Here is a 17,038-nt window from a genome sequence, read left to right as displayed (position 1 = left end):
AAGCTGCTGGGAAAGAGTCCTGCCCCATTTGTTGTGTGCACCTTCCCCAGGCATTCCACTGCACGGCTCCGGAGCCACCACTTTCCAGCGGGGCCTGCGCCTGGGACGTGCCCCAACCACACGTAACTGGGAAATAAAACAAGCATCCAAACAAGCCACCAGCAGATTGAAGGAGCTGAATATTTAAAAAACCCTGGAGTTTAATAGTACAAAAGCCAACGTTTAAAACCGATTCTACACAAAGAATGTGTTAATAACCATGGAACACAGGACTCTATTTACACAAACAGACAGAAGAGAAAGGCAGCCCCCAGCCACATGGCCGGACAGAATAAATATAGCTGCACTATTTACATGGGGGCCTCCTATCAGCCAAAGAAAGCAGCATTCCTGACACAACAGCGTCAAAGATAACAACATCCATCCAGGGGAAGGAGGTTGGCAGACGACTGGCCCTGTCCCTATCCTCAGGTTGGTTTGGGATTTTAACATCCAGTTCATCAGGGTAAACAGAGGGGACCCAACTGGGCTTTGCCACATGACCTCATTTTCAGAATCCGTCTGACTAGGGCTTCGCAGTCTTGCTCAGATTGTCATTCTGCTCCATAGAAAGGAGGGGCCAGGAGGACAAGGGCCTTCAGGGAGTCCAGGATGCAGAGGAGACTGCTCTGAACATCCTCAGGCTCGGACTGTAGCAGCTTCAGGGCAGAGGTCTATCCCGGAGAAGTGCACAGACTTGCCTGCTGTGGAATGGGATTTCTTCCCTTCTATGCTGTTCCGAATTCCGTAGCCAAAGTAGATGGCAAAACCTGCAAGAGAATTTCAGCACTGGAATCAGCCCCCAAGCAGCCCAAGAGCCGCAGAAACCGGCACACCCTCCCCAGAGCCCAAACAGGCTAACGGGCCTCTCGCTTCCTCCCCCCAGCACTGCCTCCCTTTCCCCCAGGAGGAACGGGCCCGTCCTAGTGCTCTAGTGAGCTGCAGGCAGGGCCCAAACCCCACTTCTGGTGGGCTCTAGACGAAGAGCAGCCACAGCAGGCAGATTAACGTCACCTGTTGCCAGCTGTTGACTCCAGAGGGCTCAGCTCCCAGCATCTCTCAGAGCGGCAGGACACTGCGGCACCCTGCTGCTTCTAGACGTCTCCACAGTGAGGCGTGAAAATCAGGGTGGAACAGGGCAACTGGGCCCCCGTCAGGCAGGATGGAGCAGCCTCCCCACCCGCCCTGGGTCCAGAGCTCCTCTGCCAGGCCCAAGCCCATCACCAGGTGAATACTGGGGAGTCCAGCCCTTGTAAGGTCCCCCTTATGGGGCTTTTCACGGGGAGGGGAGGTGAAGAGTGCGAGTCCCTGCCTCAGGGCCAGGACACGATGCCCGGAGTGGTGTGTTCGCTTACCTATGACCATCCAGACAGCAAACCGGGCCCAGGTTCCAGCACTCATCTGCATCATGAGGTAAATGTTAACGAAGATGCTAAAGAGCGGCAGCAGCGGCAGGAAAGGCACCTGTGAGACGAGAGAGGCTGAGCCACTGCTGCTGCGGAGAGGAGCACAGCAGGCAAAGGCTGCCCTCCCCCTCCCCGTGCTCCCAGCCAAGGAGGGGCCACCCAGAGTCTGTCACAACAACCTGGGGACTGAGACACGCTGGGAACATTCATTTTTTTGCCCAATTATCTGGCAGCAAAATCTCAGGGACCCCGGGCCGCTCTGACAGGCTGTCTCCTGGCCGGATGGCCCTGGCTGCACCCACAGCCAAGCTGCCGGCAGCAAATCCCACTGTCCCCAGCAGAGGTTGCCATGGAAGCGACAGTGGTGGGAATACCTCCTGGGAGGGAACCCAGCTCCCGGCTGTTACTCTTACTTTGAAAGTCAGCCGGGCGTTGCTCTGCGGCTGTCTCCAGACAATGATGGTGAAGAGCAGAATAAGCACCAGGAGGACCATGCAGACTACGATCCAGCCCACACTGCCCTCCAACAGGGAGTCCATCCTCTGGGCCAGGACCAGGCACAGGATGGTGATCCACAGAGCTGCAAGAAAGGAGAGACCATGTTGTGCTGCCCAAGCAAAACGGCTACTGCCTCACTCCCTGCTCTGATCCCAGCCACAGGCAGCAGGCACCAGCGTGGCCACAGCTGCCAGCCAGGCTTTATTCTCTAGGCCGCCTGCAGATCCCCAGAGACCGGCTGAAGAGCCTGGACTCTTCTCTTGCCTAGCTCCACGTGACTGGAGCCAGTTCCCTTCCAAATAAATGCACCCTGAAGCCCTGGGGTAATCAATAAGCACTAGCATAGCACTCTGCAAACACTGTCCCATCTCCCCATTTCGTAGATGGGGATGTGGAGTCAGGTATTTGTGCTACTCCTACAGGAGATTCCTGCTTAGACGGGAGCGCTGAGAGGCAGCTTCCCTAGTCCGGCAACCGAGTTAGTGACACGCCCTCATTAAGGGGGCCACACAGCACACCCAGGTGCACTGAATCTTTAGTGCTTCCCATTAGTTCCTGGCAGTCCGGGGGAGACCTGCAGGGGTCCTCAGCTCTCCAATCCTTGCCCCATGTGCTCCACATAGGACATGCCTGAGCAGTCCCAGCCTAACCCAGACACCCCAGCTCCACGGTGACAGCTCTGTCGAGCAGTTCTGCCTGTGAGCTTTACCCAGACATCACCATTCCAATCAGCACTCCAGGCTCGCTGCCCCCGAGCCCAGTTACTGTACCCCACCCATGAACTTAGCAGGCCCCCATCACATTACGGCAGTGTCACCCCCAGAGTTCTGCAGACATGTGCAGTGGCTGTGTGCTCACCCTGTGCTGAGCTCCGGGGGCACACTGGAAAGCCAGGGCATGTGCACGACACCGGATGCTCCTGTATGGCTTTGGCAACAACCCTGCTCATTTCCTGCCTTTGCACACATTGCAGGCCTGGACTCTGTTCGAGACCCAATTAAAGCAATCGCTGCGTTTCACTTCCTGTGCGCCTACCCGGCTGAGGTCAGGCACTTCCTGGCGCACTTACCGACGGCTGCGGTGCTGATGTAGACAATTTTCCCTGACAAGCTGGTTGGAGTTTTGCTGGGGGGGTTGAAGAGGCTCCCCCACGTGGGCTTCTCCTTCAGTGCAGCCTGGGAGTCACTGACTATGGGGTTCATGATCACTTTCTCCTCCTCGTTTCCATTCAGCTCCACCATCTCCAGGCCCTTTGGAGAGCTCAGCTGATCCCGCTGATACCTGAACCAAACCCCAAGTCAATGGTGACTCAACAGCTGCCCAAGCTGCCTCCACAGCAGTAGCACAGAGTCAGGTGCTTCCCTGCCAGGGCATTAGATTCTGAGGGCACCGAGCACAAAGCTGTATCCAGGGCAAGACTTTCAAAGTGCAGGCTGGAGCTAAGTCCGCTGCCAACACTAACCAGCTGGCCCAATGCAGCCTGGCGCCTTCATCGGGCTCGCTATGTCCGGGCCCACACAGGGACTACACACACCAGTGTTCAAATGCTTCTGGACGTGATTCACCATTACCACCGATTGGGGAGGCTTTCACAAGGCTTGGGGCCTGGCCAGCCTGGCACAGGTGCTGGAACTAGGGGTGTGGGGGTGCTGCGCATCCCCTGGCTTGAAGTGGTTCCATCATATCCAGGATTTGCAGTTTGGGTCAATGGCTCTCAGCACCCCCATGATACACATTGTTCCAGCGCCCCGGCAGCCTGGTGACTGCTCAGGCTCCGCTCCGTGGAGTCCCGAGCGAGGAGTCTTTAGGGAAGGTCAGAGAGCGACAGCGCAGGAGAGCTGTTTCCAGGCTGCAAAGTGGCCTGTGATGGCAGCCAAGGTTCCCCTGCCCCTCCTTGTGGAGCTTCTAGAGCATGAAATACCCGGACCCCCCTCTGATCTCAAACACACACTGAGCGTCCAAATGGCAGAAGGAAGGACAGCTTCCACACAAGACACCCACCTGAGAATCAGCACACAAACAGAAACCAGAGAGTACGCCAGCAGAGTGCCAATCGACATGAGGTCCACCAGGTCCTTCAGCTCAAACACGAGCGCCATCAGAGCTGCAATACAACAGGCACGGGATGAGCACAAGCCCTGGACTCGCTCTCAGCCAGGCCACGTGAGTGGCAAAACACAAGGCAGGAGCAAGCGTCTGCTTACCAGCAACGATGCCAGACACAATGGTGGCCACCAGGGGAGTCTTTGTCCGTGCGTGCACTCTGGAGAGGAACTTGAAAAGCAGCCCGTCCTCTGCCATGGCATAGATCACCCGGGGCATGGGGAACATGGAGCCCAACAAACTGCAGTGGAGAAAGATTACACCAACACATTCAGTATTCGCTGCCTCGATCCAGACCTCTCGCCACCATGCCAGTCACTAGCTGGTCCCTGTGGCCTTTTCAAAAGCCAGGAGTAGTGAGATCAGCACAGAAGGACCCTCCATCCCTTGTCTGGACCCTTTAGATCAGGGCTGGTACATTCTGATCTGACTCTTGGAGTTGGCGTAAATTCAGTGGAGAAATGTTATGGATGCCCCGCTGAGGGCCAGTGATAACATTCTCACAGCATCCGAAGAAGTGGGCTGTAGCCCACGAAAGCTTATGCTCTAATAAATTTGTTAGTCTCTAAGGTGCCACAAGTACTCCTGTTCTTTTTGCGGATACAGACTAACACGGCTGCTACTCTGAAAAAAATTCTCACAGCAGTGGCAGCCACAGCCATCTCCCCCAGGAAGGGTCACTCCCAGCACGTTTGACAGTCAGTGGTGGGGCAGGGTTCTGTGGTCTCATACTCCCCACTAGATTCCTCACTGAATGAAGCCAGATCGACACCTGGCGCTCAAAGCACAGCAGGCGCTTCCCCACAAGGGGTCGCACAATCAAACTAAATCTGTTGCTAAGCCAACCCAGCTCAGCCAGTACAGTTTGTGCGTGTAGACAAGGCCAGTTAACCAGAGCCACACAGATGCGACACTGCGCAGGAGGAGCCCAGAAGCCATGGCCAGGAGGGTCATAACTTAGCACTTTTGTTTCAGTTTATTTTGTTGCACTGATGAGAACAAGCTCTTACCATGAACCATGTGAATGGAACTTCTAAGCACAGCTCTCAGCACATCAGAACCATGACAACTACTTAAAACAATGCCTCCAATGAAGGGGGCGTGTGAGGAACTGGCCACAGGAGGGAGTTCCTTGGGGCTTTTCCTGAAGAGCAGATGGGCTGACAAGTACCACCCACCACAAGAAACAGCCCGCATTGCATGGATGCCTGGTTTACATCCATGTGCCGTGGTAGCAGACGTTTTTTGGGGCTTCAATACTATTCAGATAAACAAGTGACACACACCCAGCGATTCTCATTTGCTAGCATCTGAAGCTGAAGAAGAGGCACAAATTATGCATTTCTGGTGGGCCTGGTGCTGGGATCTCTCGGAGCAAGTACACAGAGGTTAGACAAAGGCCCCTGCTTTCCATCGCTTGAATTCTGTTGCTGCGAGTGTCTCATTCTTCTGGCCACTGGCTGCATGGAGTCAGTGCGAACGGCACCAAGTACCTGTCACTGGTGTCTTCCCATGTCACTCGTGACAGGTTAGGGGATATTGGGGCTCACGAGGTTCCTGGGGTGCTTGGCCCCTCAACGAGGGCATGGGCGTGTAGTGCACTGTTGGGGGGTACTGGGCACACAAGGGTGAGCTGTCTGGGAGGGAACGTTCCTGTCCGAGGCTGGACAAGGGTTTGCTTTTCACCCACATACACTAGCATACCAGTAAATCTTGTGACTGCCGCCTATACAATTGGTCTAGTAGAGATGAGAACAATTACTGCCATGTTGTGGAAGGAAGTGAACCTCACCTCCCGGCCATCTAGCCCCCCGCACTTAATCACCGTTAGCCAGACACCACCTCCATCATTTCCAGAGCCAGAACAAGATTCGGGGGAAGCGGTGATTGGAGCAGGGTGCTGGACGAAGTTCCTTACCTGGTTGAGAGCGCACAGAGAGATCCGACGGCTACAACGTAACGGGCAGGCTCCCAGCCCACGTCTTTGAAGGCCTCGGGCAGGGGACTGTCCTTGTTCAGCAGGTAGTAGGGCACCATGAGGGTCAGGGCAGCAGAAACACCAAAATATGCCACAAAGCAGATCAGGAGAGACACAATGATGCCGATGGGGATAGAACGCTGAGGATTCTTGGCCTCCTCCCCTGAAAGAGGAACAGAGATGAGACCTGGAGCACTAGCATCTTCCCTCCCCGACACATCCGCAAGTGCTGTGCCACTGGAATGTGATAAGGGGACCTCAGGAACCCCACTGCTGCAGACGAGTGGAGAGCGTCACTGTCAGAAGTCAGCTTCTAAAGAAGTTTAGCTTTGCTTTTGAAACTCAGGAAGCTGGAGAGCCTCCCCAATGTGACCCAGTGTAGTGTTGTCTGCCTGAGCCTACATACAGCTCCAGTGCCTCCACTTGGCTTGGCTAAACAGAGTGAAATCAGCAAGATTGGTCAGTTCCAGAACCTGGGACCACAGTAAAACTGCCGATAATCAGGCTGATTTCATAGAGCTGCTGTGACTGGGGGAAGCAGCAGCAGAGGCAGGCACAGGGGTTATTCCATGGGGCAGGCCCCTAAAATGAAATGCAGCACTAGCCACAAGACAACATGGAAGAGGGAACATCCAAGCAGGCCAAAGGCACAACATCCCAGTAGAAATCCCAGCCCTCTTGCCTTCTCACAGCAGAACCAGTCAGGGCAGGGCAGGGCTGATCAACAGGCGACTGCCCAGGGTTGTCACTGTGGCGCCTCCACTCTCCAGCTAGTAGGTTAGTGCTCTGACTAGTGGGCGTCCAGGACATTTTTCAAGCCCCATCTGCCAGGCCAGACAATGCTGCAGAGTGCTCAAAAAGGGGTGAATGGGGCACAACAGGGCAGGAGAACACTCTGCTCCTGTGACACCTGCCGCGGTCTCAGTTCTGTTGGGCACAGACATGGCGAGGGTGCACTTAGATCCTGTCGGCTCGGGGCCTGGGGCCACACAGCGAAACTCACTCGGAAGCCTGCTCACAGCATTTCATGGCAGTGACAGGAGGAAGCTGAGGCGCCTCGGGGGCAAAGGGCACATTCTCAAGGAACAGAGTAAGTTACTATGGGCTGGGATGTCAACAGCCGGCATCCCAGCCCCAGTTCATACGCTCGCCTCCATGGGCGTGCGACTCCTAGTAGCATTCTCAGGAGCTTGCACGCATGGTGGGGAGAGCAGACTCCAGGCTCTGCACCAGAAAGCAGCAGACACCTCAGGGAAAAGACTCCCTCTGCCTGCTAGGTATTTCGTTATTAAATGGTGCAGTCTGTTTACAAGAACCAGTTTTCTATGAGCAGGCTGGTGAAATCTCATTGTGCCCACAGTGCCAATTACCACAGGCAAGTCCCCATGTTTGCAGAAAGGCTCAGATTTGAGCATTTCCTAGATCAGGAAGTGAAGTCTCTGCTCTTGGCAGCACTCAACACCCCGCCCTGGGCCATGCAGGGATCTCGGCGAGCTGATCCCTTGGTTTGGCAAGCGCAGCTTCCAACTGCCCGCCCACAGCCAGAACCGATTTGGAAATTCTGCAACCAGAGATCACTGCATGAAAGACGGTGACTCACGGGGAGAATGCCGAGAAATACCCCATCCCAAACTCCCGAAAGACAATGCATAAGCAGCTGCTTTACCTGTTGTAGCGATACAGTCAAATCCCACAAAGGCATAGAAGCACGTTGCAGCTCCAGCAAGGATCCCTTGAAATCCAAAAGGAACGAAACCCCCTGATCCCAGGGAGCCAATGCTGAGAGAGGAAAGACTGGTCAGTTTTGGAGGAGTCTCAGTTAACATCTACCTCCTCTGCCTGCTGGAGACAGAGCTGAAAAGCCCCTGAGCAAATGCCACAGGCAGGTTTCAGACTCTGTATCCTGTGTAAAGCATCCCTGCCATGGGAGCAGGTGTCTACAGTCACCATCAATATGCAGCTTAACAGCCTGCGACAGCCACAAACCAGATAGTGCAACTGTCAGCTGCAGGGGAAGCTGCATGGCACACTCCAGGGTAGGGCACAGCCCTTCGGAGCCCGGCTAGCAAGGGGCCAAGCAGCAGCCAGAACGGGCATGAGCAGCACAGCTCCCTAGGTAGGTACCAACTGTGGGCAAAAAACTGGGCTGGGCTCCCGCTAGAAGGCAGAGTTTGGGGAGTGGGATGTTCCCCCTACCTAACGTCCTGGCTGGTGGCCACGGCTGAGTGGTTGTAATAGTCTTCTTCAGACAGCTGCCAGTTCTTCACGCTTCCCTTCACAAAGCCAGAGATGATGACAAAGCAGAGAACCAGAAGGTTCACTGCAGTGAAGATTTTATTCACTAAGGCAGATTCGCTCACGCCAAATGCCAGTAAACCTGGGGAAGGAACACAAGAGGGGATAGGAGGGGCAGCACCAGCCACGCCCTCCCCACAATCAATGCCCCTGGGCCACGCCCTTCCCCACTCGCCCGCCCATGCCACAAAGCTCATGTAGCTTTACAGAGCTCTGCACCTCTCACCTGTGAGCAGCAGGACCAGGAGCAGCGCGAAGAAATCCGGGTACTCGGCTAGCACGCCCGGCACATGCAGGGAGGTGCTGCTTCTAAGGAAGACTGAGATGTGGTTGCCAATGATATTGTCAAAGGAAGAACTCCAGGCTCGGGCGACACTCGCCGTCCCTGGCAACCAAGAGCAAAGTTGCACGTTAACCAGAGAAGCCTCCACCCCCCAAGTACATGGCAGAGCTGTGGAGACCCCCCCGCCCCCAGCACAGGGAGCCCAGCTCTGCCACCGAGCACTGGGAGGATACACGCCTTTGTCACGAGAGCCCTCTAGCACCGTCACCACGGCACTGCTGTGCCTGAAGGGAAGAACTTGTGGGGCCCCCTCTGGGATCCCCATTCCTCACTGCACCACCCCTAAGCCTTTGGCTCATTGCACTGCTCTTTGGGCCTAGGCAACACCAAGCACTGCCTAGGCTGGGGTCACCAGAGCGGGGCTCCCAGCCCTGTCTGGCCTGGCAGGTGAACCCTGAACTCCGTCCCCTAGACCCCCGTGCTCCAGATATCTAATCAGCACCGCCACTACGTGCACGGCCTCCAAGAGCCCCCACCCCGGGAGGACTTGGCCAGACCCTCCATCCCAGCAGTGATGCCTCCCCGTGATCAACAAACTCAGGAAGTTCTCCCCTGCCCTCCACCCGCCTGCCTGCCCCAGTCCACTCCAAGTTCCTCCTCTTTCCACCATTTCGTACCTATCACGTAGGACAGGATCAGGTTCCAACCAGTTGTGAAGGCCCAGATCTCTCCCACTGTGACGTAGCTGTAGAGATAGGCAGAGCCGGTTTTGGGAACCCGGGCCCCAAACTCCGCATAGCAAAGCCCAGCCAGCACAGAGGAGAGTGCAGCAACCAGGAAACAGACAACAATTGAGGGGCCAGCCTTTTCCTTGGCTACTTCCCCAGCTAGCACGTACACGCCTGCCCCCAGCGTGCTGCCAACCCCCAAGGCGATAAGGTCCAGGGTGGAGAGGCAGCGGGCCAGCCGGGTGTCCTCCACACTGAGATCCACGATTCGGCGGCGGATCAGCTTCTTGCCAAAGCCAGTCATTGTTTTCTCACACATTGTATCCACGCCCAGGAGGTGTTGGACTACTCAAAACTCCTGAAAGAAAATGTCACTCCATTACCACAAGGAACATTAAAGGTAGCAACTGTGTCAGCAAGACAAGACTGCAGAGATCTCAAGAGCCAGCAGCATGCAGCCAACCGAGCGGTCCCTACTGCAGAGCTCCGGCAAACCCGGAGGCTAGGCTAGGCTAGCTGGAATTTCGCAGTGACCTCACTGCTGCATCCCAGGCTCCACTAACGCCTGTCAACTGATCCCACTAGCACAGGGAGCTAACTGGTCCACCACACCGATCAGCATCAGCCCTCCTTTCATGGTACCCATCACCCGTTAACCTGCTTGATGCCTATCCACCATCACTGGCCAAGGGTTGTGTACCACCAGCCTTGTCTGCAGCCCAACTCCCCCTGAACCAGCTTCTGGTTTATTTGCTTTTCAGTGGTAGGAGGCACAAGCGAAGGACAAGCCCAGCAACTGTTTGTTATGGAAACCTGAGACTCCCCAGGCAAGCACCGAACACTCCACACCCATCAATACCTAAAGGCAGGTCGCATGACCGGTTAGCTGTCTGGTGCGTACTCCCACTCCGCTTGGCAGCCTAGACACTCCCTGGCCCAAATGTGACTGTTTGAATATTCTTATTATGCCACAGTCTGTGGGTGTGAATGGCAGAGACCGTCACAAAACGGAATGTTCTGCCAATTAAACGGATAATCGGGTAAACGGGGCTGAGTCACTAGGACGAGGCAACTTTTCTCTTGGCATTTACACTAAGCTCATCTCCACGGTGCCTCGCCAGCCTCTCAGCCCAACTCAGCACAGCACCTGCACCCCAGACCAGCCTCTCATACGGTCACAGTCAGCACTGCAGAGATTCCCAGCAAGCACCATGCTGATGCCAACCACCAGTAGAGCAGGTGCATGGAGCCCGGGAATAGGGACAGGGTCAGGAAGAGGCCCTACAGTATATGGTGCAGGTCTGGAAAACTTCTCATGGCCTTATACTGGACCCTCGAGTAAGAACATGCCCTTCATCCCAGGATCTCCAAGGGCTTCATAATCACGCAGCCTCACAGAAGGGCAGCAGAGCTCTGCACATCCACACAATCTGCTGAAATCCCTGCTCACTGATGCCCCATCTCAGTGCCTGGCCCCAAACCCCAGGAGACTCCTGTGGATGGAGGTGGGTCACACGGGGCAGGAGAGCCACAGCATTGATGGAACCCAGCTTGAGAAAGGGACTTTGAATTCACTTTTGGAGTACTCTGCAGTGTCTTTACGGCATTTTCAACATCATGCCAGAGTTAATGTCATTGGCTGGGCATCTGGCTGTCCCCGAATCTTAGCAGGACAGCTCTCTTCGTACCCCTGGAGTTCTGTGGAGCGGAATTGGTATCATCTACCACCATAGCCACTGCCTCTCACGGAGGCGGGAGTTATTTAACCGACGGGAGAGCTCTCGCCCAGCGGCTTGGGAGAGCTCCGCCACAAGTGCTTACGCTACATGGTCAGTGCTGTAGTGTAGATGTAGCCAGAGTTACAGCACGGACCAACAATCTGCCGGAAGATGGTTACTGCACCTAATCCCTAAATGAACCAGCACACTCAGAGCTTGCTTTGGTTTTTTTAAACCTAACTTCCCATGACTCTTTAGCCATTCTGCCTCGGAGAACAGACACAGTTGCCTTTCACTCAGCTGTCACATAGGATGACCGATTGCTCTCTCTAACAGAGCACAAACCATATCATACCAATTCCGCTCCGCAGAACTCCAGGGGTATGAAGAGAGCTGTCCTGCTAAGATTCGGGGACAGCCAGCTGCCAGGGCATACAGGCTTGTTCGTCCACCTGAGCATTGCAGCCCTCGGAGTGTAGGATCACTTGCTTCTTGGGAGGTATCGCTGGAATATGCAGGCACACAGATAGGATCCCCAGCAATTTCCAAACTGTCCGTTTCAGTAATGCTGATGAGGAATTACAGTAGTTGCTGATCGTGACCACCAGAATTATAATCACAAAATCATTTCCACTATAACCAGCTGCTTTATCATGATCCAGTTCTGGCAGCAATTGCTATGGGAGCTGAACTGTCCATGTTTGGCCTCTACCCAATGGTGATTCTATTGCTGTGAAAGCGATGAACAACTGCAACCATTTGAGCCATGCAGCTGAAGAGGCTTTTCTAGATTTTAAACTCTAACCACCACCCACCTTACAGGGGCTAACGAACCCAGCTGAACTCAAACCTCAAGCCTGGCCCATATCTACCCCTTGTTGTCCAACACATGCGGCTAGCAGTGCCAGGCAGGCAGCTCCTCACCTCCAAGCGCAGCTGGTTACGTGCTTCAGGGAACTCAAGCTTGGACGGTGAAGTCTGAAAACTGCAAAAGATAGGAACTGCCAGAGTGGATCAGGTCCATCTACTCTAGTAGCCTGGTTCCAGTCGCCAATACCAGATATTTCAGAGGAAGGCAAGGGTAAGAAACCCTGCCGTAGGGAAATGCAGTAGAACCTGTTCTCCGTGAAAGTCTCCCAATCCCTAACAGAGATGGGCTGAAGCCCTGAAGCAGGAGGTATTATACGCATGGCAAAAGAAACACTGATAGGCCATTGATAAAACTGGACACTTCACGTCCTAGTACAGTAGCGAACGCAGATATGAGCGATCGCAGTAAAACTCCACAATCAGGGCCATTGCAAGGGAAGAATTCTCAACTCCATCGTGGCCGTTGAAAAGCTTTGCCCTTAGCCATTCAGAAGCAGGTCCAGCGAGCCAGGCGATCAGCATGACACCAGAGATCAGTAACTAACGCGTAAAGCTGAGATGGGATAGAACAGAAAATGGTGGCAGCGGCAATTGCAACCAAGTTCAGTTCAGACTGCAATCCCAGGCACACCGGCCGTTAGTTGCCACTAGGGGGACCAGATAGAAAGTGTGAAAAATCATGACAGATGAGGGGTAAGTCACCTGAATAAGAAAAAGCCCCAAATCTCAGGACATCTGGTCGCCCTGGCCTCCACCAAAATGGGAAACATTAGCCCTATTTAATTACCGAGTAACTTGGTTTGTATTATTTTACATTAACTTCTGGGTTTATCTATTTTCAGCCTCCATGAGCTGCCATCCACATTTCTCAAACAGCCACCGGAGTCAGACAAGAAACAAACCTCAGCTCCAGCCTTCCAAAATTCACTGCCCAAGAAACGAATTGGCTGTTGCCATGTGGAGCCTGCCAGCTGCAGTCATCAAGACGGCACAGATCTGCCAGGTACTGCACAAGACTCAAGTAGAACCTGCTTAGGGGAGGAACACGACAGCCCCGTAGAATTAAACCACACAGAAAAACATTCTCCACCCTCGTGCTGTCCACAGGAACTAGGCAATGACAACATTGCAACAGTAAGGCTAAGCGGCTTAGGAGGCCTTAGCGTGGTCTAATAGGAAGCTTTATAAGCCCATGCAAAACATACCCGGCAGACTCCAGCTTAACACTGTAAAACAGAAGCATTTCAAGGGACACACACAACCTTCCTCTAGCAAGACTCGGTTGGCCACGGCACACACGTTTCTAGCTAGTCTGCCAAAGCTGGGCAACATCGGTCTGAATAAAGACAGGTGGGCTTTAAAGAGCTATTAAAACCCCCCCCCCCATGAGAAACAGCTGCCTGCCAACTGGGACCCCAAGTTCTCTCCCCAGGGGGCTAGGCAGTGGAGAAGCACACACCATTCTTCAGGGTGCCAGCATTTGGAGGAGAGAGCAGCTGGGAGAGCATCAGAGGTCTGGGTATGCCTAGGTGCGTTTTGAGAGGCAAGTCAGTCGCTTCAATGCTAAATTGGAGTGCAAGATGTGAACGTTGGCAGCGCTGATGAGTGAGTAGTACGTGCTGCACAGCGGGTGTGAGCCACCGTCTCCACGCTCTGAAGAGCCAGAGACAAACAGCAGGAGGGGAGAGAATCAAAGCAGGCGAGAGGCGCTCCTGTGAACTGTGCCATTCATAACGAGCCTCCAGATAAACCAGAACCCAGGCAAAGCTCAGCAGTGATGGAAGCATATTTTAGAGACCGAGAATTTAACTTACTCAAGCTACTGGCCCCAAAGCGTTCAGTTGTGAAGAGTACTTAGCGGGGAGCTGCTCTGAAGCGGTTACTGACACAACAGCTGTGGGGTGTGTGGCAATTCCCATGGCCCCCAGCTCCCCCGCCCTGCGAAGGGGTCAGTGGCACAGACTGGAAGCATCCCATGCAATGTTGCCGATTTGAAAAGGCTACAAATCCAGTGTGATCACTTCAGCATATTTCAGCTGATCCTTCAAAGTCTCGTTCCTGTCTACAGAAAACAGACAATTTCCTTTCCCTGGGGGGAGGAAGGGAGATGGCCCAGTTTGCGCCTCCTGCTGCCTCAATGTCCCCAAGGTTCCACAGCCAAACCAAACAGGAGCGGCCGGTCTCCTCTGAAGTCCTACACAGCACAGCTCAGTCGCATTCGGAAAGGGGCGGCCTGGAGCGAGCGAGCACATGATCCGGCAGCAACAGACAGGAGCGAGAGCCGTGCTCATACGCACCATCGCCAGCCGCTCTCCTCCAGACGAGCATTCCTGGTCCTCATTGCCACGCAGGTTTGGTACCGGAATGCCAGAAAGTCAGCCGAGGGAAACCGACATGGCAGACACTGTCCCGACTCCTAAGACCCCCCGGAAGTTTTCAGTGTTTGCTCGACACCCATGACTGCCTGAGGTGCCACCTTGTCATAGCGCCTGACAGAACTGCCTGTGTGGAAGTCTTGCTGAACGCAACCACCACTGTGAGCTCAACCCAAGGCAGAGGTTAGGGAGTGAGTGACGCTCCACAGGGATTCATGGACCAACAGACAGGCAGGCAGGGCCAGCCTGGAGCGGGCTACTTAGCGCAGTGCCAAAGGCTACGACTGCTACTCTGTGCAGAGGCATGTCGGCCACAGGGGACAAAGCCAGGAGCCAACACTGGAGGGTGAGGAAGGGGGCCAAGCTTCGCTCACACCCAGCTGTTTCGCCTCTTTGTCCCCAGTTGCAGCCGGGCCTCCACAAGCCCCTATCCTTGTATGCTTGTTGCTATCGGGGATTTTCATAGGAGTCTAGTTTTTCCCTGGTAACAGCAATAAATGAGCACAGCTCCCCAGTCCAATGCCCACGTCAGTTCGGCCTCCTTTCGAATTTGTGATGCTCTCTGGCAACCCCTCCAGTGCCTGAGCGGGACTTGGGGGCAGCGAGGGAATCCAGGCATGGCAGGGCTCACATGCCTCAGTCGGTGTCAAGACAGTACAAGGGATTTGATGCCTGGCCTTTTCTTTTTCTATGAAGAGGGAGAAGCTACCTTGGCTCTCAACCTTCCCCGACTGCCGTGCCCCTTCCAGGAGTGGGCTCTGTCTTGTGTACCCCAAATTACACCTCACTTAGAAACTGCCGGAGTAGAAAATCAGAGTGTCACAGCACACTGCTACTCTCATTTTACCCTAGAATTATCAAATACACCAACGGGTGTAAAATGCACTCGCATTTCCGTGTATGGGACACGGAGCAGTACAAACAAGTCATTGTGGGACATGTTAGTTTGCAGGGACTTTGCTGGCGCTTTGCTACGTAGCCTCTTGTCAAAGGAGGCGGATTTCTAGCCGTGCGGCTGCACCCCCAGAGCTGTGCACCCCGGCCGCCTGGGGAGCCGCTGAGCGCCGGCGCCCGCTCTCGCCGGAGGAAGGAAAGGGCCCGGGAGGGAGGGAGGGATCCGGCACCGACACTTGAGCGCGGGCAGGAGCCTCCCCAGCACCAGCTGCTCGGCGCGGAGCCTCGCGCGGGAATTTCCACGCCGCCCTTCGGAGAAGTTTCCGCGCGAAGGTGTCTCGGTCCCAGCGAGCCGGCGGGGAACTCGCAGCTCACGAGCCCGAAGCCGGAACCAGGAACCTCACACGCGGGTCCCCGCCCCGCCCCGCAGGCCCCGAGACTCGCCCGGCGCCTCCTGGCTCCGGGACCGGGACCCCCCCCCCCCTCGCCCCCTGCGCCCCCCCCGGCCGGGTCCCGCGGCCCCCGCGCCCGCCCTGCACCTCGCCCCGGCCCGGCTGATGTAACCGCGGGCCCCGCTTGCGCGATCGCTGCCGGCAGCCCAGAGCGGGGGCAGAGTAGCGGCGGGGCAGCCCCGCACCGGCCCCACGCACCACGCGGCCCCACGCGGGTCCCGTCCCGTCCCACTCACCACGCGGGTCCTGCCCGTGCCAGCTCCGGAACTATAAATGGGGGGCGCGAGAAGCTGCCGCGTTTTTACCAGGGGTGGAAGGGGCGGGGGGCCAACGAGCCCCGCCCCGCCCCTCCTTCGCCCCGCCTCCCCCACGCAGGGCTGAGGGGTGAGACCATGAGGGCAAAGGTGGGCTGTACATTTTGGCCCACATATTAAACACCAATAAACATCAGCATGTGATTTTGATGATTTATAAATCATCATTTGAAATTATTAGGTCAGCCAACATCACTGAAATGAATGTGCCAACATTGTCATAACAAATAGCTGTGTGAGGAAGCTAATCTTCCTTCATACTTTTCAAACCTATGATGCTTTTTCAAGTACAAGCATTTTCTCACATATATGCTTTTAAAGTGTGTATTAATGTTTCCATTTAACTTTCCAACCAATAACTACATGACATTTTTTCCAACTAGAAAATTTTTCAAGCAACTAGATCTAGTTGGAAAATGACTAAATCAACCACACTGCTTGTAACTAGTTGACCAAGGGGGGCAGGACGCGGGGGGTGAAAGGAAATCCCTTAGCCCCACTCAAGCCAGGAAGTTGGGAGTCAGGTCCTGCAGAACTAGGGAAGGGGTGTGTGCAGGCCGATCCTCCCTTCGCACCCACCTGGTTGGGTAGCTCCCAGATGAGAACTTGCCTGGGAGTTGCTTGAGAAATTGTATTTGACCTGTAAAGACCTTTGCGACTCCTCCACAGGAGCAGCAGCAGGAGCTGGACCTAGGCCATTGGCATCTCCACTTCAAAGGGGTGATTATTTATCCCTTGACAGCCCTGCCAAATACTCCAGAAGTCGATGCCTGGAAGTGCCATGGGAGCAGGTGGGGCTGGGTCGCTGCTGCTGCCAAAGCACCACGCCCTGGAAAAGCACCTCTGCCTGCACCTCCCTCCACTTCCTGCAGAGTCTGTGGTTTTCCTGCCCTCTCTGGAATGTGCTGCACCCTGAGATTTGCCACCCACAAACCTCCTGGGGGCTGCAGGTAAAGCCTGGATGAATGGGGGAGGGAGGGCTCCGTTGGCGTCTCTCTGCGTTAGGCTGTGATGATGGTGGTGGGTTTCACTCCAGGCCCCAGAAGCACTGACTGGAGTGGAGACCTAGCACGGGCACGCTCAGA

General features: G+C 55.1%; 1 protein-coding gene across 1 annotated transcript; it reads right to left on the bottom strand.

Annotated features, from left to right (window-relative positions):
* Positions 1-184: 184 nt before the first annotated feature.
* Positions 185-15,914, bottom strand: SLC7A3 (solute carrier family 7 member 3). The gene is made up of 12 exons (XM_065410466.1): positions 15,876-15,914; positions 9,280-9,688; positions 8,546-8,704; positions 8,221-8,401; positions 7,691-7,803; positions 5,965-6,187; positions 4,148-4,287; positions 3,945-4,047; positions 3,013-3,224; positions 1,859-2,025; positions 1,395-1,503; positions 185-809 (listed from the first exon to the last, which is right to left on the bottom strand). The coding sequence occupies exons 2-12, from the start codon at positions 9,647-9,649 to the stop codon at positions 679-681; spliced, it is 1,908 nt and encodes a 635-aa protein (XP_065266538.1). The 5' UTR covers positions 9,650-9,688; positions 15,876-15,914; the 3' UTR covers positions 185-678.
* Positions 15,915-17,038: the final 1,124 nt, after the last annotated feature.

This window comes from Emys orbicularis, chromosome 9 (genome assembly GCF_028017835.1).
Source record: "Emys orbicularis isolate rEmyOrb1 chromosome 9, rEmyOrb1.hap1, whole genome shotgun sequence".
Classification (NCBI taxonomy): Eukaryota; Metazoa; Chordata; order Testudines; family Emydidae; genus Emys; species Emys orbicularis.
The sequence above is the reverse complement of the archived record's forward strand: the minus strand, read 5'-3'. Positions and strand labels throughout refer to the sequence as shown.